The 25,193-nt window shown below is 37.0% G+C and overlaps 1 protein-coding gene across 2 annotated transcripts in view; it reads left to right on the forward strand.

Moving 5' to 3' along the window:
- ANO3 (anoctamin 3) overlaps positions 1–25,193 on the forward strand; it is a 258,609-nt gene that overhangs the window by 202,380 nt on the left and 31,036 nt on the right. For both annotated transcript variants that reach the window (XM_073216340.1, XM_073216341.1), the window contains 3 exons: positions 18,341–18,423; positions 18,947–19,087; positions 19,577–19,741. In XM_073216340.1, coding sequence (XP_073072441.1) covers positions 18,341–18,423; positions 18,947–19,087; positions 19,577–19,741 — 389 coding nt within the window. The remainder of the gene's footprint in view (positions 1–18,340; positions 18,424–18,946; positions 19,088–19,576; positions 19,742–25,193) is intronic.

A 25,193-nucleotide genomic window follows, 5' to 3' on the forward strand; every position in this document is an offset into this window, starting at 1 on the left:
TTAATGTGTTCTTCATCCTTGAGAAAGCTGTGAAGCGTGAAGTTGGAAATAATCACCAGGACTGAGATGGGGTTTCTTGTTGACTTTCAGGAGTTTGGGGAATAATTGGGCCCTACCTGAGAACGGCCATATGATCCTGAGTAATCCTGAAAGCCTTCTCCATTAAGTAGTTTCCATCCTGTGTTCTCTTTGCTTTTACTCTCCAGTTAGAAGCTGGAGGATTTCAAAAGTGCCCTGGCAATGCTTGATTAAATACTAGAGCTGAATAACAACCTGGCATACCTCCTTCACTTCCTTTCACGGCGTATGAAAGGGAAAGAGTGAAACTGCACTTCTGGGATATTCTGCACATAAATATTTGGAGACTGGCGCCAAGGTCTATTCAGCTCAGTAAGCCTGAGGTTCAGGCTTAGTTTCTGTTGTGCAAGGGGATAGGTTTCCAACTGCTGGGAGAGAAGATGAAACTTTAGCTAAGGTACAAGAGCTTCAAATTGAATGCAAAGAATCTGCCCAGTTAATTGGCCCCAGGAAAGAACAAGGTAATTCTATAGTTTCAAATTTTCTGGCAAAAGCCTCTTCAGAGTTTGATTAGAAATAGAGCCAAGCCCTAAAAAATACTCACTCAAAGGATATTTAAGCTTTGTCTGCACTGGTATGAAGAAAAGCAAATTAAATTTAATCAAGCACGTGGCTACTAAGCAACAGCTTAATAGAATGCAATTGGCTATTTTCATATTTGCCCAGTTACTAGGAAGACAACAATAAAAAAGAAACTGTATGTCTGTACTTATAGAACTGAACATGACTTGGCAGGATTAGGTGTACCACACCCTTAGGGATTTTCCTAGATATGTGTATGAACATCATTACCACTTTCTGACCTGACTGTAGTAATGACGGCCTATACTAGGCATGGAAATTACAAGGCACCTTTGCTACAACTCTCTGCTTTCACTGCCAAAAGAGCCAAAGGTCATCAACCATGACCCTCTTTTCTAAGAGCCTAGCTGAGGCCTCAGAATCCTTTACATTATTGACCTTCCTGTCAGCCACAAGCAATTATTTAGGACTGACCCCGGAGGTAAATCCTATTTACTCTCCCTGCCATGAGCACATCTAGAAATAAAGTCATAAAATAAAAACTATGCATAAATTTAATGCCTCAGTTGTTACTTAGCTCACTTAATTGTAATCAGAATTCTTTGTGATATCACCTGAGTTGTAGTTAAAAGTAATATCTTGCCAAACAAACAAGTCTCAGTGAGATACATCTCCAGGTATATACTGGATTCTAGGTAAGACTGATCCCATTTTGGCCCTTCTTTCTCCAGAGGAGCTCAACAATAAGGGACAATTACCTGATTATTTTTATCATCCAAGCCAGCTGAGATGACACATTGTACAGTGTTTCAATAGGTTTTTTTTGTACTTTCCTACTATGGGGACTTTTGTCTTGCACTCTCCAATTACTCTACACCCATTAATTAAGTCTCACAATACATACTGGAAGAAGAAATACCTTCTCTTTGTCCAAAATTGTGGAACCACTAACAAGAACAGTTTCCAGAACATGAAGTCATATTATTGTCACTAATGGATATAATATAAAAGTTGTATTTTATATTTTATACACATATATGTTACTGTATGACTAATATGTAACTGAAGTTATATATAAGACTAATATAAAAGTTATATTTTAAAATTACATTTTTATAATGTAATGTGCTGAAAATTATATCCTTTGCATTTATGATGAAAATAAATATTTTGGATGTCATTATAAAAATATACAAGAGGATGAGTAGTTTTAAAAAATTATGTTAGAGATTACATAAGAATTTTGAAGACCACTGGTTTAGTGTATTACATTTTCACTAATTTCTAAGAGATGCTTAGAAAGGCTTCTAGCTGCTCATGGATTCAGAGTATTTCATTGGGCAGTTTAGGGTACTAATTAGGGCCTGACACAATAGGAGTTCACTTTGTTTTTTATCTCCCCCTCCGGTTTCATCAAATAAATAAGTAAATAAAGCAAGAGGGCATGGGAAGGAGGATGTTGCTTAAAGGTGATGGAGACGTTTCAGGAGTGAACATTAACTTTCTTCAGGGCATTGCCATTGTTCCCATGTGCACTCTGCATGTTGCCAGAAGAGCTCTGTTAGCAGAGGATGGCCCCACCACATCTTTATTCAGTGTCAGAACTCTGGGCTTCTTCTCATAATCACCAAGGGAGCAGTGTGCATGGTAGGAAGAGGCTACCAGGTCACAGTCTCCCCGTTGAATTCTGGCTTTGCCACTTACCAGTTTCATAATCTTGCCTGATAACTATCACATTTCAAAAACTGTTTTCTCACTTGTAAATTAGAGAGTGATGCTTATCTCCTAGTTGCCTTTGGGGAGTCTATGAGATAAAGTAGGTTGAGTAATTCTATGTTAGTTGAACTTAATAGGGCTCAATTAATGATAACTATAATAAATTTTGTTTAGAGATGGTAAAAAGTAAAACTTCAGAGTCAATGTGAATAAAATTTGAGCTGAATCCAATATAAGTAGATACACATACCGAATTATTTTGAGTTTGTGTCTACACCTTATAGCAATTACTCAATAAATATTGACTGCTTTCCAATTCTTTCTCAATGACAGATAAGCTTGCCCTGGTCTTAAAACTATAGCCCTTCTAGCCTTATCTTTATTTCCTTTCCCTGAATTTTTTTCTCTGGAGCACTTACTGCCATCCAACATACCCTATATCTTACATATTTTTGTTGTCTATGGTCTGTTCCTGTACTAGAAAGCCCAGGAACGCAAGCATTTGTTTGTCTGCTTTTTTCATTGCTGTATCTACAGATCTAGAGTAATGCCTAGCACAAACTAAATGCTCAATAAATGTGTGAGTGAAAAAATGAATGAATGTATATGTGAGCAAGTAAATACATTTAACAATAATAACAAAAATAAGTGAGTATATTAAGCATAAGACATCTGCAAGCTTATTTCTACTAGAATATTCTCTCAATTGTTGGCTCATTCAGATCAAAATCTGCTTTTTAAATTTTCATTTAAAGATATTCCTTAGAGATCTTTATGATTTACATCTAGATACTTGAGCAGTTTCCTTTAGCAGGTGATAAGGTATGGGAGCTAGTTCACCAGAAAAGTTTATTTTAGCTGGAAGTGCATCCATCTTCTGTGATGTATGTGTGTCAGTGAGAATGTAGAAGCTATGGGCACATATGTAGATAAGTGAGTGGATGTGGTTTTGATGGATAATTTTTTCTGAATATTTTTAATGACCAGGTAGAGACAGGAGAATTTCATCTGAGAGTGGTAGAAGTGCAGGTGCTGTGTGTTAAAGGGGAGAAGAGGAAGTTTGACAGAATGGCAGCCTTAAGTGTCCACTGAAATCACTAAAATAAGAGGAGTCACCCGACATAGCTGTGTTTTTCTCCAGTGATGTTCATGTCCATGAATACGGATATATACTAGATAGACTATTGTTTTTAACTAGGGTCATGTTCAAACTGTGGGTTTATGAAAAGTGAAGTAAGAGAGTTATGGTGCAGTGGGTGAGAATAACTAAGATACAGGTAGAATAAAGTGAGGGCCCAAGGGAGGAAAGGAGAGTGAAAATATCCTGGAGTCAATGGGTTGAAATCTGGGTCTACAGCTTGTTGGAACTGGAGTTGATAGAGAGTGATCTCGATGGATGGCGGTGATAACTGAAGAATGCAGAGGATTTGCAGTCACTGATCAAGAGAATACATGAGTGAGGTAGACTGGGAGAAAGCAACTTTGAAGGAAGAGACCGAAGAACTCGGAGCCCAAGGTTTTAGAAAGATTATCTCTGTATAATGTAATTTTTAATAATTATTTTGGGAGTCATGTTGATAAGAGTTACCCTAAGCCAAGAGTTCAAGACTCCTCAGGAAAGTTGGAAAAGTATCCTCAGAGTGGAAGATGACTTCCACAAGGAGAGATAGTAGGAAGTATGGATTGACAATCTAAGACTCAAATCTGTGAGTCTTTAAGGAGGTGGGAGAGAAAATGGTCTGGAAGCAGCACTGAGGAACAAGAAATGCACACTGCCTTATTTCAGCACCTGCTGGTGTGGGAGACAAATAGCCATCACCTGAGAAAGTGTAAATATATATTTATTTATTTATTTATTTATTTATATAGCAAGGCAAATGATTAGGAAGTCCTGAGATGTCCAATTGGGTTGTTTTCTGGGTTAAAAAATAAGAATAGCTAAATAATAACCCCAGCAGCAACAGCACAGAGTTTATTTGCTGTGTTTTCGTGCTGAGCCATGACCTGGAGAGGATAGAATGAGGTGCCTAGGCTAGGTTTGCACACTCTGAAGAAGAATCTCGATTTGTTCCTTGGCTCAAAAGCTGGGGCAGAAGCAAAAGGAAACTACTTCAGGACCTGACGGGGATTTTGAAATCAAGTTCAGAAGCATTAAATAACGATGACAAGTGGCTTTCTCATCCATTTTAAAGGACTATAAGCACCCTAAACACTTTGTAGAGACCAAGGAAAATATGTTATGTTTAACTAGGCTGACAGTTCCTAGAAGATGTTAGTTACAGTAAAGGCAAGAAATTTGTGTGCTAAATCAAGAGAGAATCCTTAAAGAAAGATGTGTAGGGTTGCTATCAATACCCTTCTTTGAAAATGAGAACTTTAAACCAGAAACCCAGCCTAAGGAGTCAGAGTGACCTAGGATAGAGAGCCAAGTTCATTTTAGGATGAGTTCATTATGCTTACTGAACTCTGCTATCATTACCAGTAAAAAGGCAATAAAATCATTTCTTCTACATGGAGGTATTTTGAAGATTTAATGAGTTAACGTGTAAGACATTTTGCAGGATGACTGGCACATTAATGTTGGTGCATTATGGCCACTCATGGGAAGCAGACACAATTTTGGAAGTTTTCTTTAAGAAAATAATGCGAAATAAGGAATACAAATAAGGTACAAAGTAACTAAGCTAGAAAATAATCATAAATACACAGAAAACCAAAATCCAGAAAAGTAAACATAAATAAAGTGATGCATCTCTGTCATAATTTTTGTCCTACATTTTTGTCTATAGCTCTTTTAACCTCTTCATATATTTAAAACATATTTCATAGAAAGCATAGAAAAAGTATTCAGTCTTTTCTCTCTCTAGCATGGTTAGTTGAAAGTTATCTTGATAGTTGTGAGAAATTTATTTCAGCTTCATTATTTGTTATTGGTAATGTCATGCACAGTTTTAATATTGTAAATTTGAGAAAATCCCTAGTGTGTTTCATACATGAGTTGAAATTTTTTAAATTATTTTCCATAGAGTAGTTTTTGGCTCCATATATTTCAGGTCTTATTTTTCTTCCATTACTAGTACTGGACACCATAGAACATGCATCTCCCCATACAGTGCCTGGCCTGGCACCTGAAAGAGTCAGCATGTAAACTGGAAAGAGTTTCCTCAGAATCATCACTACATTGCTGCATTAGCATAATGGGCCATAATTGAATAATGTGTGGAAGTCCCTGCAACTCACACAAATACATCATACTAGAGCCAAAGTAAATGTATCCCTGACTCAACATTTCATTAGTCAGAAACACTCAGAGCTCCTCTACCACCAATATTTGGGGATGTCAGTTGCTGGCTGTGTCTACAGAAAGCTTTTACACAAATCCAAATTTTCTATATAGGCAACTTAATCATTCTTTAACTAATTGAGTATTTCAACTGTGGGCCAAAAAGCATTATGTTGCCCTCTGCATGTCTGTCTCCACAAATTAAGATATAATGATCTAATAAAAAAAATAATTATCTTTTTCAGGCAATTAAATTTTATTATAGTTTTACTTAAAAGGAAAATCCTCTAAAATACCAATGCAAAGATTTGTCTTGGTAGAGACATTTATAAGAAAAGAGAGTTGTTAGTAATCATTTGTAGACTCCAAACAAAATTTTTAAGGATGCAGGTCAAAAGACTTTAGACAGTTGATTGATGGCCACTGGGTGGCTGAGCAGCTAACTCCAGGAGTTCTCAATCACATTTAGGTCTATTAGAAATGTGCTGAAACATTTTGTCTCTGGTGCTAATTTCTTCCTAGAAAGATGTCACAAAGTATATAGCTCAGAAAGTTCTATCCCAAACTGTGTTTGGAATATTTTTTCCTTTGGCATGGAAAAAGGTCAATATTTTGATCTGGATGTGAATTTCAACCAAATGACTTCCTCAGGTAACTAAATGCCAAGAGCTTCAACTTGCTTATTTACTGATTGAGATTAATAATCTTTATTTCTCCTAGGTTGTTGTGGAAATTATATTAGTTAATTAAAAAGTATCTAGCACAAGGTCTGGGACATTGTATATGCATGTTAAATGCTAGTTCTCTTCTTCCCCTTTGGGAATATGACACAACTCACTTTCACTTTTTGTATTCTCTCTATAGGAATAAACCAACCTTATGCTCTCAAAAAATAAGTTTTGAATTGAATTATTTATTCTAAATGCATCTTTACACTCTTAAAGGAGAATAAGAAAAAAGACAAGTCATTTTCTAGGTCACAGGCAGAAATATGGAAAGTATTATGTGGAAACTAATTATGACTGAATTTTTATAAAATTAAAATATAAGTGATTGACAGTTCTACTTTTCTTGAAGAAAAGTGTGCAATATCTTTATGCAATGGAAACAAAGAGATTTGTCTACAACGTTTCCTATATATAACAGCTAGTAGAATGTTGAAAATATTGCTTATTAAATTTTATTATACTCTGAAGTTGAATTTACCATAGTTAGAGCACTTACAAATTTCACTTCATTTAATTTGTACAACACCCCTGTGAAGACAGTTCTCCTATTCTCATTTTTAAGTTGTAAAATTGAAGGCTTGTCATTGTTTAATCATTTGACAAAGTCACACAATTAGAAAAGGGTAAAGGCAGCTTTGAAACCCAGAACATTCCTACCCCAAGCCATGGTCTTTCCCCAGCAGTCACATTGCCTTTCCTAGATGTTCTTCCGAGGATCATTGTAACTTGATCAAGAAGATACATTTTATTATACTTATTATAAAAGTGAAGTTAGTAATCTTTTTTACAGTGGTTGGCATTCACCTATGGTGCCAAGTACAACTCTGATTAAACTGTACTGAGTTCCAGAGGGATGCTTATAAAGTGAAAAGTCAAATAATTAACAATGTTTTGAGCTCTGGCACTGGCCAACCAGAATGCACGTGGACATTAGTTCTAGAGCACTTGGTTGGAGACCACAAATTACTCCACAGGTTAACTAGACAGGTACCTGGTCCAGGTGAGGTTTCTTGGGGAGGATGGGCCAACCTATGAGTGGGGTGAGGCTCTTAAGAGATTCAGTTATGAGTTTGTTTGTTTGTTTTCTTCTTTTGTCATAAATTATGTATGGCCATACCTCTGTCAGCAATATATGTCATAAATGTATAGCTCAAGAAAAATACATTGGATAGAACTACCAAAACTTTTAACCATAGCTGTTTATTGACGGCCATAGTGTAGGTGAGTTTTATTTTCTTCTTTACAGGTTGAATTAATTCATGCAGTATATATGTATTGAAAGCCTTTATATGGCAGACACTCCTAAACTCCTGCATTTCAGAAGCGAACAAGACAAGGTGCTCTTCCAGTTATTTTTGCTGGTATTACATTTGTAATCAGAAAATGTTCAGCAGAAAAGAGGAAAGAAAGTGTATTAGGTAGTTGAATGATGAGATAAGGAAAGAGCCTTTGAAAAATTAATCCTGTGCTTACATTGTATTATATTAAAAAATCCATGGCAAAAGCTGACAAGTTTTTATTTGTGTGGACTCCTCCAATTACTTAGCCATTCAGTTCAATTTAGCTGTTTTAGTGTAGCTTCTTTACTTCTAAGTGAATTTTCTTAAGGGAGATGATATCAAGTCTGATTTTAGGAATTGGTGAAGAATTCCAATGTTTAGGGTTAAAATGCTGACCTTATCATGTTCATAGAGCCTATTATTGTTTTCTTGTTTAATAGTAGGGAGAAAGTGGGGAGAGGGAAATAGGAAGTAAAGTTAGAGATTCCATGTCCTTAAACAAAGAGGAAATTTAACAAGATAAGCAAGTCTTAACTAGCCAGTTCTAGGCGAGCCTGTGTCAAATACAGTTCAGCCCAACTTTTCAAAATATGCCTCTTCACACATGCTCCTTGTATATTTATTAGCCTACCTTAGTAGAAAACTCCGTTAGTTGTATTTCTGTGACGTGTTACCCAGAAAAACAGTAATTTTCCCCAGGCATGGAAATTGAAAGTGTTCCAAGGTCATGGCCCTTCTGCTAATTGTAGAACCTTTGTTTCGTGAGGTTTGTATTTCTGTCTCATGTATAGCAATGTTGCAATATGGTGTGGGGAAGGCATATTAGCTTAAGGATGTTGCTGAAAATAAACCTGGAGAATAGAGGGAAGTCTTTAGTAGTACTTGGCTGTTTTCCAAATTGGCAACCTCAGGGCTATTGCTCTTATAAACTGTTGTTTCAGCTGAGTCTTCTTTTGAGAAAGCCTTAAATTTTTATCTCTTCTGATCAAAACAATACTTGGAATTCCTTTGGGTCACCATATTCAGATATATTTAACTTCATTTCTTTGGAATTGACCTCTTTCCCCTATTCCTCCCCTATTAGTCCCTCCCCACAGAAGTATAGTGAAGAAGATGCTAAAACTTTTTTTTTTTTGAGAGGGCATCTCTCATATTTATTGATCAAATGGTTGTTAACAACAATAAAATTCTGTATAGGGGACTCAATGCTCAATGTACAATCATTAATCCACCCCAAGCCTAATTATCATCAGTCTCCAATCTTCTGAAGCATAACGAACAAGTTTGTACATGGTGAACGAATTCTTACATAGTGAATAAGTTCTTACATGGTGAACAGTACAAGGGCATTCATCACAGAAACTTTCGGTTTTGATCACGCATTATCAACTATAAATCAGGTCAAATATGAATATTCGTTTGATTTTTATACTTGATTTATATGTGGATCCCACATTTCTCTGTTCATTATTATTATTATTTTTATTTTTAATAAAATGATGAAGTGGTAGGTAGATGCAAGATAAAGGTAGAAAACATAGTTTAGTGCTGTAAGAGGGCAAATGTAGATGATCAGGTGTGTGCCTGTAGACTAAGTGTTAATCCAAGCTAGACAAGGGCAATAAAACATCCACGGATGCAGAAAATTTCTCTCAAAACAGTGGGGGTGAGGTTCTGAGCCTCACCTCTGTTGATCCCCAATTTCTCACCTGATGGCCCCCTGCGACTGTGCCTGTCTTAGGTTGTTCCTCCCTTGAGGAATCTTACCCGTCTCTGGCTAACCAGTCATCTTCCAGGGCCATACAGGGAAATGTAAAGTTGGTAAGTGAGAGAGAGGCAATATTGTTTGAAAAGGTTAGCTTTTTACTTCTTTGCAGATTTATGCCCTGTGGCTTCTATGCCCAGCACTTGTCTTGAGGTATCTTTACCACCTGGAGGAATTATGATACTCGGTAAATTCGATATGAGGCACAAATTCTATTTAAGGGTTGTAATTAGGAAGGAAGAAGAAAAGTTATAGAGGTAGCATGTGGAAGAAAACATGGGAGGATTGATTATTTCTTTGACATATCTTCTTGTAGAGTACCTTAAGCATGTATAGGTTTTAAACTACCAACTAACTTGCGCTCACATATTAACATAATAGGAATACGGTGACATAAACAAAGCAAATCTGTAATTACCATCCATCTCCAGTGAAGCCAAGAAAACCATTTAGGCACCCTAGGCATTTGTGAAAATTTGTCTATGATATGATGGATATTGTCCAACTGTACTTGAACAGTCTGAGAGAAATCAAACAAATTAAAGCAACCCATTTCTGGGATCTGTTCACATCCCATATGTTCTTTTAACCGTAGATAGTCTATAGTCATAAGATTTTGGAGTGCTACAACTTGCACCCTTCCCAACTCCTGGTTGAGTTCCAACAGTACAGATCCGGTCAAATTCGTTGTCTCACTGTATGCACATGCCAGCCTAGACATCTCCCTCCTCATTCCTATGGCAAGTCCAGGAAACGGTGGGCTGGATGCAGCCACAACCGCAGCATCGCCCGGATCCCTGTGGAGGCTTTTTGATGATCATCCCCTGGCACAAGTCCTCCAGAGAGTGCTGATGCCGGAAGCTCCTCCTCATATCGTATCTTAGCTCATTTTCTGGGTAGCTAAGCTAGGCCTTGATCTTCTGCATAGAAACAAACAGACCTTTTGCCCACACTTTGACATGCCCTCTATACCACTGTGTAGAACTCATTGGAGGTCAGCACACAGGAACTTTTTTTTTTTTTATTAAGAGAAAGGAATATTATCAGAAAAGAGTACCTCCATAGCTGATCATCTGACACCCTTTACGTGATCAACATTAAGGATATTTAAAGCATGCATTGATCTATGATTTACCAATGGTTTTATCCTATCAACGAGTAATACCCATTTTCTTTCTTTCTTTCTTTTTTATTTTTAATCTTTAATCTACATTTACATGAAGAATACTATGTTTACTATGCTCTCCCCTATATCAGGTCCCCCCTAACAACCACATTACAGTTACTGTCCATCAGCGTAGCAAAAGGTTGTAGAATCACTACTTGTCCTCTCTGTGTTGTACAGCCCACCCTCCCCTTTTCTCCCTCCCCCCCATGCATGCTAATCTTAATACCCCCTTTCTTCTTCCCCCCTCTTATCCCACCCTGCCCACCCATCCTCCCCAGTTCCTTTCCCTTTGGTACCTGTTAGTCCATTTTTGGGTTCTGTAATTCCGCTGCTGTTTTGTTCCTTCAGTTTTTCCTTTGTTCTTATACTCCTCAGATGAGTGAAATCATTTGGTATTTCTCTTTCTCCGCTTGGCTTATTTCACTGAGCATAATACTCTCCAGCTCCATCCTTGTTGCTGCAAATGGTAGGATTTTCCCTCTTCTTATGGCTGAGTAGTATTCCATTGTGTATATGTACCACATCTTCTTTATCCATTCATCTACCGATGGACATTTAGGTTGCCTCCAATTCTTGGCTATTGTAAATAGTGCTGCAGTAAACATAGGGGTACATCTGTCTTTCTCAAACTTGATTGCTGCGTTCTTAGGGTAAATTCCTAGGAGTGGAATTCCTGGGTCAAATGGTAGGTCTGTTTTGAGCATTTTGATGAACCTCCATACTGCTTTCCACAATGGTTGAACTAATTTACATTCCCACCAGCAGTGTAGGAGGGTTCCCCTTTCTCCACAGCCTCGCCAACATTTGTCGTTGTTTGTCTTTTGGATGGCAGCCATCCTTACTGGTGTGAGGTGATACCTCATTGTAGTTTTAATTTGCATTTCTCTGATAATTAGCGATGTGGAGCATCTTTTCATGTGTCTGTTGGCCATCTCTATTTCTTTTTTAGAGAACTGTCTCTTCAGTTCCTCTGCCCATTTTTTAATTGGGTTATTTGTTTTTTGTTTGTTGAGGCGTGTGAGCTCTTTATATATTCTGGACGTCAAGCCTTTATCGGATCTGTCATTTTCAAATATATTCTCCCATACTGTAGGGTTCCTTTTTGTTCTATTGATGGTGTCTTTCGCTGTACAGAAGCTTTTCAGCTTAATGTAGTCCCACTTGCTCATTTTTGCTGTTGTTTTCCTTGCCCGGGGAGATATGTTCAAGAAGAGGTCACTCATGTTTATGTCTAAGAGGTTTTTGCCTATGTTTTTTTCCAAGAGTTTAATGGTTTCATGACTTACATTCAGGTCTTTGATCCATTTTGAGTTTACCTTTGTATATGGGGTGAGACAATGGTCCAGTTTCATTCTCCTCCATGTAGCTGTCCAGTTTTGCCAACACCATCTGTTGAAGAGACTGTCATTTTGTCATTGTATGTCCATGGCTCCTTTATCAAATATTAATTGACCATATATGTTTGGGTTAATTTCTGGAGTCTCTAATCTGTTCCACTGGTCTGTGGCTCTGTTCTTGTGTCAGTACCAAATTGTCTTGATTACTATGACTTTGTAGTAGAGCTTGAAGTTGGGGAGTGAGATCCCCCCTACTTTATTCTTCTTTTTCAGGATTGCTTTGGCTATTCGGGGTCTTTGGTGTTTCCATATGAACTTTTGAATTATTTGTTCCAATTCATTGAAGAATGTTGCTGGTAATTTGATAGGGATTGCATCAAATCTGTATATTGCTTTGGGCAGGATGGCCATTTTGACAATATTAATTCTTCCTAGCCATGAGCATGAGATGAGTTTCCATTTATTAGTGTCCCCTTTAATTTCTCTTAAGAGTGACTTGTAGTTTTCAGAGTATAAGTCTTTCACTTCTTTGGTTAGGTTTATTCCTAGGTATTTTATTCTTTTTGATGCAATGGTGAATGGAATTGTTTTCCTGATTTCTCTTTCTATTGATTCATTGTTAGTGTATAGGAAAGCTACAGATTTCTGTGTGTTAATTTTGTACCCTGCAACTTTGCTATATTCTGATATCAGTTCTAGTAGTTTTGGAGTAGAGTCTTTAGGGTTTTTTATGTACAGTATTATATCATCTGCAAATAGTGACAGTTTAACTTCTTCTTTACCAATCTGGATTCCTTGTATTTCTTTGTTTTGTCTGATTGCCGTGGCTAGGACCTCCAGTACTATGTTAAATAACAGTGGGGAGAGTGGGCATCCCTGTCTTGTTCCCGATCTCATAGGAAATGCTTTCAGCTTCTTGCTGTTCAGTATAATGCTGGCTGTGGGTTTATCATATATGGCTTTTATTATGTTGAGGTACTTGCCCTCTATTCCCATTTTGCTGAGAGTTTTTATCATGAATGGATGTTGAATTTTGTTAAATGCTTTTTCAGCATCTATGGAGATCATCATGTGGTTTTTGTCTTTGTTTTTGTTGATGTGGTGGATGATGTTGATGGATTTTCGAATGTTCTACCATCCTTGCATCCCTGTGATGAATCCCACTTGGTCATGTTGTATGATCCTTTCGATATACTGTTGAATTCTGTTTGCTAATATTTTATTGAGTATTTTTGCATCTACATTCATCAGGGATATTGGTCTATAATTTTCTTTTTTGGTGGGGTCTTTGCCTGGTGTTGGTATTATGGTGATGTTGGCTTCATAGAATGAGTTTAGGAGTATTCCCTCTTCTTCTATATTTTGGAACACTTTAAGGAGAATGGGTATTATGTCCTCTCTGTGTGTCTGATAAAATTCCGAGGTAAATCCATACGGCCCCGGGGTTTTGTTCTTGGGTAGTTTTTTGATTACCATTTCAATTTCTTTGCTCATAATTGGTTTGTTTAACTTTTGTGTTTCTTCCTTGGTCAGTCTTGGGAGGTTGTATTTTTCTAGGAAGTTGTCCATTTCTTCTAGGTTTTCCAGCTTGTTGGCATATAGGTTTTCATAGTAGTCTTTAATAATTCTTTGTATTTCTGTGGAGTCTGTCGTGATTTTTCTGTTCTCATTTCTGATTATGTTGATTTGTGTTGATTCTCTTTTTCTTTTAATAAGTTTGGCTAGAGGCTTATCTATTTTGTTTATTTTCTCAAAGAACTAGCTTTTGGTTTCGTTGATTTTTGCTATTGTTTTATTCTTCTCAATTTTGTTTATTTCTTCTCTGATCTTTATTATGTCCCTCCTTCTGCTGACTTTAGGCCTCATTTGTTCTTCTTTTTCCAGTTTTGATAATTGTGATGTTAGACTATTCATTTGAGATTGTTCTTCCTTCTTCAAGTGTGCCTGGATCGCTATATACTCTCCTCTTAAGACTGCTTTTGCTGCATCCCACAGAAGTTGGGGCTTTGTGTTGTTGTTGTCATTTGTTTCTAAATATTCCTTGATCTCTATTTTGATTTGTTCATTGATCCATTGATTATTTAGTAGCATGTTGTTAAGCCTCCATGTGTTTGTGAGCCTTTTTGTTTTCTTTGTAGAATTTATTTCTAGTTTTATACCTTTGTGGTCTGAAAAATTGGTTGGTAGAATTTCAATATTTTGGAATTTACTGAGGCTCTTTTTGTGAGCTACTATGTGGTCTATTCTGGAGAATGTTCCATGTGCACTTGAGAAGAATGTATATCCTGTTGCTTTTGGATGTAGAGTTCTATAGATGTCTGTTAGGTCTATCTGTTCTAGTGTGCTGTTCAATGCCTGTGTGTCCTTACTTATTTTCTGCCCAGTGGATCTATCCTTTGGGGTGAGTGGTGTGTTGAAGTCTCCTAAGATGAATGCATTGCAGTCTATTTCCCTCTTTAGTTCTGTTAGTATTTGTTTCACAAATGCTGGTGCTCCTGTGTTGGGTGCATATATATTTAGAATGGTTATATCCTCTTGTTGGACTGAGCCCTTTATCATTATGTAGTGTCCTTCTTTATCTCTTGTTACTTTCTTTGTTTTGAAGTCTATTTTGTCTGATTTTAGTACTGCAACCCCTGCTTTCTTCTCACTGTTGTTTGCCTGAAATATGTTTTTCCATCCCTTTCCTTTTAGTCTATGTTTGTCTTTGGGTTTGAGGTGAGTTTCTTGTAAGCAGCATATAGATGGGTCTTGCTTTTTTATCCATTCTATTACTCTGTGTCTTTTGATTGGTGCATTATGTCCATTTACTTTTAGGGTGACTATTGAGAGATATGTACTTATTGCCATTGCAGGCTTTAGATTCGTGGTTACCAGAGATTCAAGGTTAGCTTCTTTAGTATCTTACTACCTAACTTAGCTCGCTTATTGAGCTGTTATACACACTGTCTGGAGATTCTTTTCTTCTCTCCCTTCTTATTCCTCCTCCTCCATTCTTCATATGTTGTGTCTTTTGTTCTGTGCTCTTTTTAGGAGTGCTCCCATCTAGAGCAGTCCCTGTAGGATGCCCTGTAGAGGTGGTTTGTGGGCAGCAAATTCCCTCAGCTTTTGCATGTCTGGGAGTTGTTTAATCCCGCCATCATATTTAAATGATAGTCGTGTTGGTTACAGTATCCTTGGTTCAAGGCCCTTCTGTTTCATTGCATTAAATATATCATGCCATTCTCTTCTGGCCTGTAGGGTTTCTGTCGAGAAGTCTGATGTTAGCCTGATGGGTTTTCCTTTATAGGTGACCTTTTTCTCTCTAGCTGCCTTTAAAACTCTTTCCTTGTCCTTGATCCTTGCCATTTTAATCATTATGTGTCTTGGTGTTGTCCTCCTTGGATCCTTTCTGTTGGGGGTTCTGTGTAATTCCGTGGTCTGTTCGATTATTTCCTCCCCCAGTTTGGGGAAGTTTTCAGCCATTATTTCTTCAGAGAGACTTTCTATCCCTTTTCCTCTTTCTTCTTCTTCTGGTACCCCTATAATACGAATATTATTCCTTTTGGCTTGGTCACATAGTTCTCTTAGTGTTGTTTCATTCCTGGAGATCCTTTTATCTCTCTCTATGTCAGCTTCTATACGTTCCTGTTCTCTGGCTTCTATTCCTTCAATGGCCTCTTGCATCTTATCCATTCTGCTTATAAATCCTTCCAGGGATTGTTTCACTTCTGTGATCTCCTTCCTGACATCTGTGATCTCACTCTGGATTTCATCCCATTGCTCTTGCATTTTTCTCTGCATCTCATCCCATTGCTCTTGCATTTTTCTCTGCATCTCTGTCAGCATGTTCATGATTTTTATTTTGAATTCTTTTTCAGGAGGACTGGTTATGTCTGTCTCCTTCTCAGGTGTTGTCTCTGTGATCTTTGTCTGCCTGTAGTTTTGCATTTTCATGGTGATAGAGATAGTTTGCAGAGCTGGTATGAGTGACTGCTGGAAGAGCTTCCCTTCTTCTTGGTTTGTGGCCTTCCTCTCCTGGGAGAATAGCGACCTCTAGCGGCTTATGCTTGTCAGCTGTGCAGTGCACAGACAGGGCTTCTGCTACCTGCCCGTTTGGTATGGAATTTATCTCCGCTGTTGCTGTGGGCGTGGCCTGGCTAAGGCTGCTCCTCCAAAGTGGTGGAGCCCCGTTGGAGGGGGAGCAGCCGTGAGGCTATTTATATCCGTAAGGGTCGTCTGTGCTCCCTGTTGCCCAGGGGATTAGAGTGCCCAGAGATTCTCAGATTCCCTGCCTCTGGTCTAAGTGTCCTGTCCTGCCCCTTTAAGACTTCCAAAAAGCACTCTCCAAACCGAAACAACATCAGCAACAACGAAAGAGGAAAAAAAAAAAAAAAGGAAAAAAACGCGTGATTTTCTTTGTCCTCAGGCGCCGGTCTCAGGCACCCACTCACCGGTCTTGCTGCCCTGTTTCCCTAGTATTGGGGTTCCTGTCCCCTTAAGGCTTCCAAAAAGCACTCGCCAAAAAAAAAAAAAAAAACGCTCCCATTTCTTTGTTCTCCGGCGTCAGCCTCAGGCACCCGCTCACCAGTCCTGCTGCCCTGTTTCCCTAGTATCCAGGACCACATGCATGCACTGTGTCTGCGCTCTGGTCCGGAATCCTGGGGCTGGGTGTTCAGCAGTCCTGGGCTCTCTTTCCCTCCCTGCTGACTCCTCTCCACCTGCCAGGGGCCAGGGGGAGGGGTGCTTGGGTCCTGCAGGGCTGGGGCTTGTATCTTATCCCCTTTGTGAGGCGCTGGGTTCTCGCAGGTGTGGATGTGGTCTGGATGTTGTCCTGTGTCCTCTGGTCTCTATTTTAGGAAGAGTTGTCTTTGTTATATTTTCATAGATATATGTGGTTTTGGGTGGAGATTTCGCTGCTCTACTCATGCCACCATCCTGGCTCCACCCCCAATTTTCCTTTTTTAATAGATGCTTTCTCTGTGTCTTTTCTTCAGTTTACTTCCTCCACCTCCCACTTTCCTCTCAAGGTCTAGATCTCCCTGTTGGTAACAGTGTTTGTGGCAGACTCTTTTTAAAGCAGATCCAGTATTTGGAGAACTTCGTTTGTCTTAACTATCAGTGGAGTTTGGCTGTCTCAATTCTTGTTGCCATACCTACTCTGTTAGAACTTGACATAAAATCAGTAAAAGTAGTACTTAAGGCAGGCCTGAAATAAAAGAAAGAACAGACCCTGAAGACTGCATCTTCTCACTATAAGGGTGAGGGGTAACTAGGTAGAGGTTCAGTCCTGGCTGTGCTATTTATTGAAGGCATGATTTGGACACAGTAGGTTAGCAGCTTTGTTTCCAACATCCAATGGCAATAAAACCTTCCACGTGTGTTTTGAAAGTGACAAAATGAAATGATGTGAGAAAGGGCTTATAAATTTTAGTGAGCTAAAATGAATGCTAATGTAATTAGGAACATTGTATTTTTTTCCTAACCAATATTGGTCCTGATTTTTAATTACAAAGAAAAAGACAACAGCACCTCAGGATCATCTTTCCCCTGGCATTCTTGTGCATTAAGTTAAGAGGAGAATGAAAGAAAGCAGGAAAGAGGGCCTCTCTCATTTGTTTTTATCAAATGCTTGCATATTTTCCCCCAAAGGCATGTGTTTCTATGCTTACACTATGCTTCTTTCTTCATTATAACTCTTGTTACAGTGTAAGTTATCATTATTTAGGTGACTGTCTCCCTCTACTAAATAAGGGGTCCCTGAGGTTAGAGTACCTTGCCTAATAAGAGAACAGCAAATGAACAAATGGATGGAAAGGTGGCAGATGAATAGTACCACAGATTTTTCAGAATGCATGTGTGAGCTCTTAGTTACATCCACAAAGTCTTAAACACTATTAGGTGAAGCCCACTTACCAGAATTTTTTAAACTATTTACACAGAGAATCCAGATACTAGTTCAGGCACTTCTGTACTTCCTCCACCAGTTCCTTCCAGTCCATACTGAGTCCACCTAGAATACGCTTTTCTTCTCCTCCCACCATGATAACCTTCCTTTTTTCCTCCCTCACCCCCGATCCCTCTCTGGGTCCTAAAAAAGTAGCACAAAGTCCTTATTGTCATTCCTGAAGAAGGTTTTATTTAGGTCTCCAGGTAATTTTGAGTAAGGATGTACAAGTCAAAAGGGACAAAAAATATTTAGCTCACTATATTGACCTCCTCTCATAGCATAACTTTGATGAATCATTCTAACAAAAATCTCTGCTTCTTTAACCCAGTGACAAATTTACTTCTTTATAAGAGTGCATGCTTATAACAATGTACAGAGACAAAGGAAAAACCAAAACTTAAATTATGTGAACTTAATTAATTTTAATAATTTAATTCTATGCACTTGCATCCATCCGAAGGAGAAAAGCAGTAATGGACGAGTATATCATGTTTCCATAAAGAATTATAATAATATTAGTAGTATTGTTTACAGCCACAGTCTTCCTGGAGTTTTGGAAAAGGAGAAGAAGTACACTGACCTATACTTGGGACCTTATTGAATGGGAAGAGGAGGAGGTAAGATGTTAGGAAACTAGGAGAGAAGGAAACTGGGGTAATACATGATGCAAAAATTATTCACTGCCTTTAATGTCCAAGTTGGAAGCAGCTAAACACCATTAGATATTCTCTTGTTTTTTGCTGATAAGATTTCTTATCACATGAAGGTAAGAGAGATCAATGATGAAGTAATGTAATTTTTTCAAAGTATTTCTACAATAATTCTATGAATCACACTAAAAAATTGTGCTAATTTAAGTATAATTTAATATGAGTATTTATACATGTCAATATTCATCAATCTGTGCACTAAGATTTCTGTATTTTATTGTATTTACCTCAATAAAAAATTAAAATTAAAAAATACACAGTTTAGGGTTTATTTGGAAAATAATTTTCATCTTATTTTTAAAAAGTTGCATCTTTGTCAAGACTTGATATAAAAATAGGCCAACTTCTGGGAATTTTGCATCAATTATTGAATGATTTTTATTTTTAATTTATGACTTTGCTATTTAGGTAACTTTAGTTTCTCTCATAGGAAACACTTCGTCCCCAGTTTGAAGCAAAGTATTACAAGATGGAGAGAGTGAATCCCATCAGTGGTAAACCTGAACCTCATCAGCCTTCCTCAGACAAAGTCACCCGTCTTCTTGTTTCTATCTCAGGAATATTCTTCATGGTAAAGTATAAGTATCAATATCAAAACATCGTGGTATTCCAGGTTTAGAAGGAAGTCCTAGGATAACAACTCATTTTGTGACCCAGAGGATTCAAGAAGCCAGATCCGGTTTAATACCTTGATAATACATACTATTAAACAAAATAAAAATCACAGCAGCTCCTGGAGTAAAGGGAGAGTTTGTGCATATCCTTAAATAAAACTCTCTGGGAGAAACAAAGATTATCTAATGTAAAGTGGAAATTATATGAGATGCTGTCATGAATTCCAAACATTCCATTTGAAAGTAGAAATTTGAACAGAATTACTGCTAATTTTGACTCTAATGTAATTTAGTTCCTCAAAGGAAAAAAAATTAATTCATGCATCTTTCCTTGGAAAAGTAAATTCCTTTGGCTCTTGGGGGGCAGTGTATTGGATCTATGGTTTTTCTTTAATTTTGTTGATGATGCAGAAGAGAGCTGTTATCTCTGGTCTCCCTTACTGTAGATCTCCTTGGTGATCACCGCGGTATTTGCGGTCGTGGTGTACCGCCTCGTTGTCATGGAACAGTTTGCATCATTCAAGTGGAATTTCATCAAACAACACTGGCAGTTTGCAACGTCTGCTGCTGCTGTCTGTATCAATTTCGTAATTATTATGGCACTGAATCTTGTAAGTGTTCATAATTTTTCAATAGGTGTGAAAAGGATGGAGAAGAGAGAAGTCTGTGTTTCCTTTATACTTGAATTGTATTATAGGAAGCCAAAAATAAGAACAAGCACATGTCTGTCTATGGTAACTGAACTCAGTTAAGAAAAAATATTTTTTGCCTATGGTTTAGAAGATACATTTGAAAAAATTAATATCAATATAGTTGTATTTTCTTCCTTGCCCTTTGAGTTTATAGTCTTGACTGGGGATAACTTAATGGTCTAATGTGTGCTAGAAATGGTGCTATGCTCTTTTCATTCAAATAAGAGTTTGTTGGATTAATCATTGAAACAAACTCAACCTCAGAGGAAAATTTGTTGATAAGATAAAGGGAAATCTGAAAGTGAAGGCTTGTTATTTCTAAGGCTTCATATGAAACAGAAATCAGTCAGGCAGCTACTCTTTCTTTCTCTGGGACTATGCATTTTCTTTTTTACTTTTTTCCTCACTTTCTCTCTCTCTCTCTCTCTCTCTCTCTCTCTCTCTCTCTCTCTCTCTCTCTCTCTCTCTCTCTCTCCCTCCCTCTTCCTTCCTTCCTCCTTTTTCAGTGCTTCTGTTTGCATGTCCATTGTGTTCCATCAAGAAGATAATTGTTTTTGCCTAATCACAGCTTGTCTTTCTCCCACAGTCCAGTGTGCTGTGGCATTGCTATGCTTTTGTTACCTTCTTTGGCTTTAACTACAAGACCATGTTGGACAGGTTTCTGTAGCTTATTTAGCTTAGATCATCCAGTATTTCAATGCACTGATTTCTTAGAGACAGCAGGTAATTGGTTCAACATCACATACACTGGTTGCCTTGTGAACCAAATGTCTGAGAGGGCAGCATTATGCTTAGGCCCACCTCTTTAGCAAGGTGATTGGATGGAATCCTGGTTTCTCCAAGAAAGGCATCTTTAGGATAATGTCTTTCCTTTAATTCTTCCAACAATGCCACAAGTGATATTCTCTCCATTATGTAAATGAGGAAACTGAGATTCGTAGAGTTTAAATAACTTGCCCCAAATCACATATATACTGTTAGTATATTTACTTCATGAGATAATGTGTAGGTAGATGAGCAATAAACAAATAATGATGTATTATGTGTTTGGTTCCAAATGTAGATTAACACTGATGTTACATGTTTACCCTGGAAAGGGATGGAACCACTTGCTTTTTAACTTTAAAATAATCAGGGAATGTCTTAAGAGAAAAATGAATAGCATTTTGGTAAGTTTTCATGAAATGATAATAATATCTTCTACGGGGGTCTGCTTTCTTCAGGTTCATTTTAATTTGTGGAAAGGACATTGTTTGCAGTATCTCCAAAAAAGCCATACAATATTTTAATTTGTGCTCTTGGCTCATAGATTAAAATGAACAAGAAACAATGAAAAAATGTAGCATTAGCACTGGAAGTCATGTATGGTAGTATATGAAGGTAGTATAGATTATGCATTACACAAAGTCACCACATTGAAGGAGGAGCCATTTACAGCATAGATATTGCAGATTTCATATTTATGATGCTATTCTTGTGGGAGATGGTGAAAAATCTTATTTCTAACAAAATCAGTATATTATGACAGTTTTCCAGTAGACAGAAGTTATTTGGGATTGGCCTCATTATAATGCTAAGGAAAAGGAAGCAAAGTAGTTGATATGGTATTTTCTAGGTAACACTAGCAGTCAGCCAGTCTGATCTTAAATTGACTCCATTTCTTATCCTTAGTAGGTTAATCCAAAAATGACTGGTTACAGTCCTTCTATCTAGAAGCTTACTGTCTAGTGGAGAAGTAGGACAAAAAGCCCTAAGAGGAGAAAGAAGCCATCAATTGTACCTGCAGTGGGGTAGGGTCATGACAGTGGATCAGAAGGGAAGAAGGGAGGATAATTAATCTGATAAACCAAGAAAGAACAGAGAGTAGACTCTCATTTGAAGAAATTCAACCCACAAATGTAGAGGCATGGAAGTGTGTGTTTTTTTGTCCTAAGGAAATGGTAAAAAGTGTCCATGAAACATATTTATGGAAGAATGAAGGAAATGATATTAGGATAGTATATCAGTGCCTAACAGTGGAGATATGGAATAGCATGTAATGAATTTGGACATCACTTTCCATCCCACCTGTGGGCTGTGCAGGGAGCTGTCAGTGGGAAAACTTCATAGGTGAATAGCCACTAATCACCATACCAGATACATTTATAGATGTAAAAGATGTTAAACTATTAGCATAATTTACTATAATTACTATACTGATAATTTTTAAAGTTCTCAAGAAAAATGTCAGGATTTCTTGGGAAAAAATTGGTCAAAACTGCTAAATGTAGAAGAGGTATCCTGAGTAGATTTTCATCAAACCATGGAAGAAATTGAAGAAAAAAATCACTACAAACTGGTAATGCTACTCATCTAAGGCATTGTATCAAAAAGATACTTTTAAAAAAATTTAAATAAAAAGGTCATTTCTTGTTTTGTAAATTAATCCAGAATTTAGACAAAGATGTGATGCTCCACAAACAAAAGTCTGTTTTTAAAAATATATCTGGCAAAGATACCATCAAAAATCAAACTAAAGAGCAATTAAAGCTACGTAGATAAAAGTTGAAATATAGATCAAAATGTTATCAAGAATTACCATTGAAAAGTATAGGTGATTTTTTTCTTTATAAATTGTCAAACATTTTTCATTTTCTAGATTTTCTACAATAAACTTATATTCCTTTTAAACTAGTAAAAGACACACTTGATATTAATTTCTGGTATTCTCTTTTAAAGAAATCATCAGTAATGGTAATCCAAGATTTATTTAGAAGGATTTTTGTTGTATTATTATTTAGAATAGTAAAAAGTGGGAAAAGACACCCTTAAATAACTAAAAATAACACTAATTCAGTTTCTATACAATGGAGTATCATATAAAAGCAATTAAAATACTATTGTAACATTATTTAAGGAAATGGAATGTAGACATATGAAAAGATGAAAAAGCTATGCAGTTCCGCTTGATTTCCATTGGGACACACCTACATTTTGAAAGTGTAAAGAATGATAATAAAATGTTAATAGTGGTTATCTAGGTAGTGGGATTGTATCTGATTTAGCAAAAAAAATTTATATTGATTTATTTTTATTATGGTATCATTAATATTCAGTCACATGAGCAACATTGTGGTTACCAGATTCCCCACCTTATCAAGTCCCCACCACATACCCCCATTACAGTCATTGACCATCAGCGTAGTAAGATGTTATAGAGTCACTACTTGTCTTCTCTGCGTGATTTAGCAAAATTTTTTATGGTCACTCAATATTTATCTCCATATGTAGGTATTGGTTTATAATCAGAAAAAAAAACTACTTTTAAGACATTCTACCATAATATAAAATTTGGAACAATTTATTTTATTTTTACTTTATATATGAGTTACCCATACCACAACAGCCTACTAGATAACAACTTTGGTTCACTTTTTAAACTTTATTTATTTTTATTTTTATTTTTTGAGAGGGCATCTCTCATATTTATTGATCAAATGGTTGTTAACAACAATAAAATTCTGTATAGGGGACTCAATGCTCAATGCACAATCACTAATCCACGTCAAGCCTAATTCTCGTCAGTCTCCAATCTTCTGAAGCATAACGAACAAGTTCTTACATGGTGAACGAATTCTTACATAGTGAATAAGTTCTTACATGGTGAACAGTACAAGGGCATTCATCACAGAAACTTTCGGTTTTGATCACGCATTATCAACTATAAACAATCAGTCCAAATATGAATATTCGTTTGATTTTTATACTTGATTTATATGTGGATACCACATTTCTCTCTTTATTATTATTATTATTTTTAATAAAATGCTGAAGTGGTAGGTAGATGCAAAATAAAGGTAGAAAGCATAGTTTAGTGCTGTAAGAGAGCAAATGTAGATGATCAGGTGTGTGCCTGTAGACTAAGTGTTAATCCAAGCTAGACAAGGGCAATAAAACATCCACGGATGCAGAAGATTTCTCTCAAAACAGGGCGGGTGAGGTTCTAAGCCTCACCTCTGTTGATCCCCAATTTCTCACCTGATGGTCTCCCTGCGACTGTGCCTGTCTTAGGTTGTTCCTCCCTTGAGGAATCTTACCCGTCTCTGGCTAACCAGTCATCTTCCAGGGCCATACAGGGAAATGTAAAGTTGGTAAGTGAGAGAGAGGCAATATTGTTTGAAAAGGTTAGCTTTTTACTTCTTTGAAGATTTATGCCCTGTGGCTTTTATGCCCAGTATTTGTCTTGGGGTATAAACTTTATTTTTCACCAAGTAAAGAAAAGATTTGTCAGTGGCTGAGCAGCATCGCAGGATCCACACACCCGGTTCTATCTGTTCCCATTTGTGCTCTGCCCCCTCTCTGGCCCTTCTGAATCTCACCCAGTCTTGCATCAGTTTACACTGTAGTCCTTGGCTTGGTATCCTGATAAAAAGCAGCGGACACTGGACAATTTCTTGATCTTTCAAATGAGGATGATAAAATCAATATATAGGGGTACTGAAAGATTAAATGAGATCTGCTTCTAGTGCATACAAGGTGCTCAGTGAATCTTAACTTTCTTCCTGTTTGCTTCTCTTCAATAAAACTATTTCTCCTTGTAAGTTTATCTATACTCCTATCCCCTTTCTTGCAAAATAGCAACATTTTCCTTATTTTTCTCCATTTTTCTCATCTTTAAATAATAGAATTTATTCATTTCCCTTCAGTCCAAGATATAGAAATGCGGATGAACTTTACTTTGGTCTTTCTAAATTCTTCAGACCACATCTGCATTTATTTAAAATTTTTTCAGTCTTTTACCTTTAAACATTATCTATTACCCATTCATAAATTTTTAAATACATAGAGACTTCTGTGGAGAGGAGAATTGTAAGTTCTTGTAGAATGTCTTATCAAATATATGCTTAAAATAAAGGAAAATTTGAAATGTTTAATTAGTCAATGTGAAATTCATACCACTATGCTAATTTTCAGTAGTTGCATTGTTATTTTTAATGTTTTAATTTTATTTTCTCCTTTTTAAAGGCTATTATTTTACCTTTTTAGCTTTGAATTAAAAAATCAAAACATTTAAAATATTAAGAAAAGTCACTTTTCTCAACCCCAAATCCCACTCACCTCCCTTCCTACCATGAACTAATTGTACCCATTGAAAGTAATCAATGTTAATGGTTTTGTATATATTTATCCCCCCAATTAATCATTACTGCCTTCAAAGTGGACCCTGTGTTCCTGTGCTTATCTGGCAATTTGTTCCAGAGATCTTCTGATCTTCAAAAGCATCTTAAGTGAATTAATGAACTGTCCGAATATTCTTCAAGATAGCAAATACTTCTCAGAGCAGGAAAATGAAGAAGCCAAAGTGGTTGATTATTTTTTGCTTGGGAAGGCA

The sequence above is a fragment of the Manis javanica genome, chromosome 11 (genome assembly GCF_040802235.1).
Source record: "Manis javanica isolate MJ-LG chromosome 11, MJ_LKY, whole genome shotgun sequence".
NCBI lineage: Eukaryota > Metazoa > Chordata > Mammalia > Pholidota > Manidae > Manis > Manis javanica.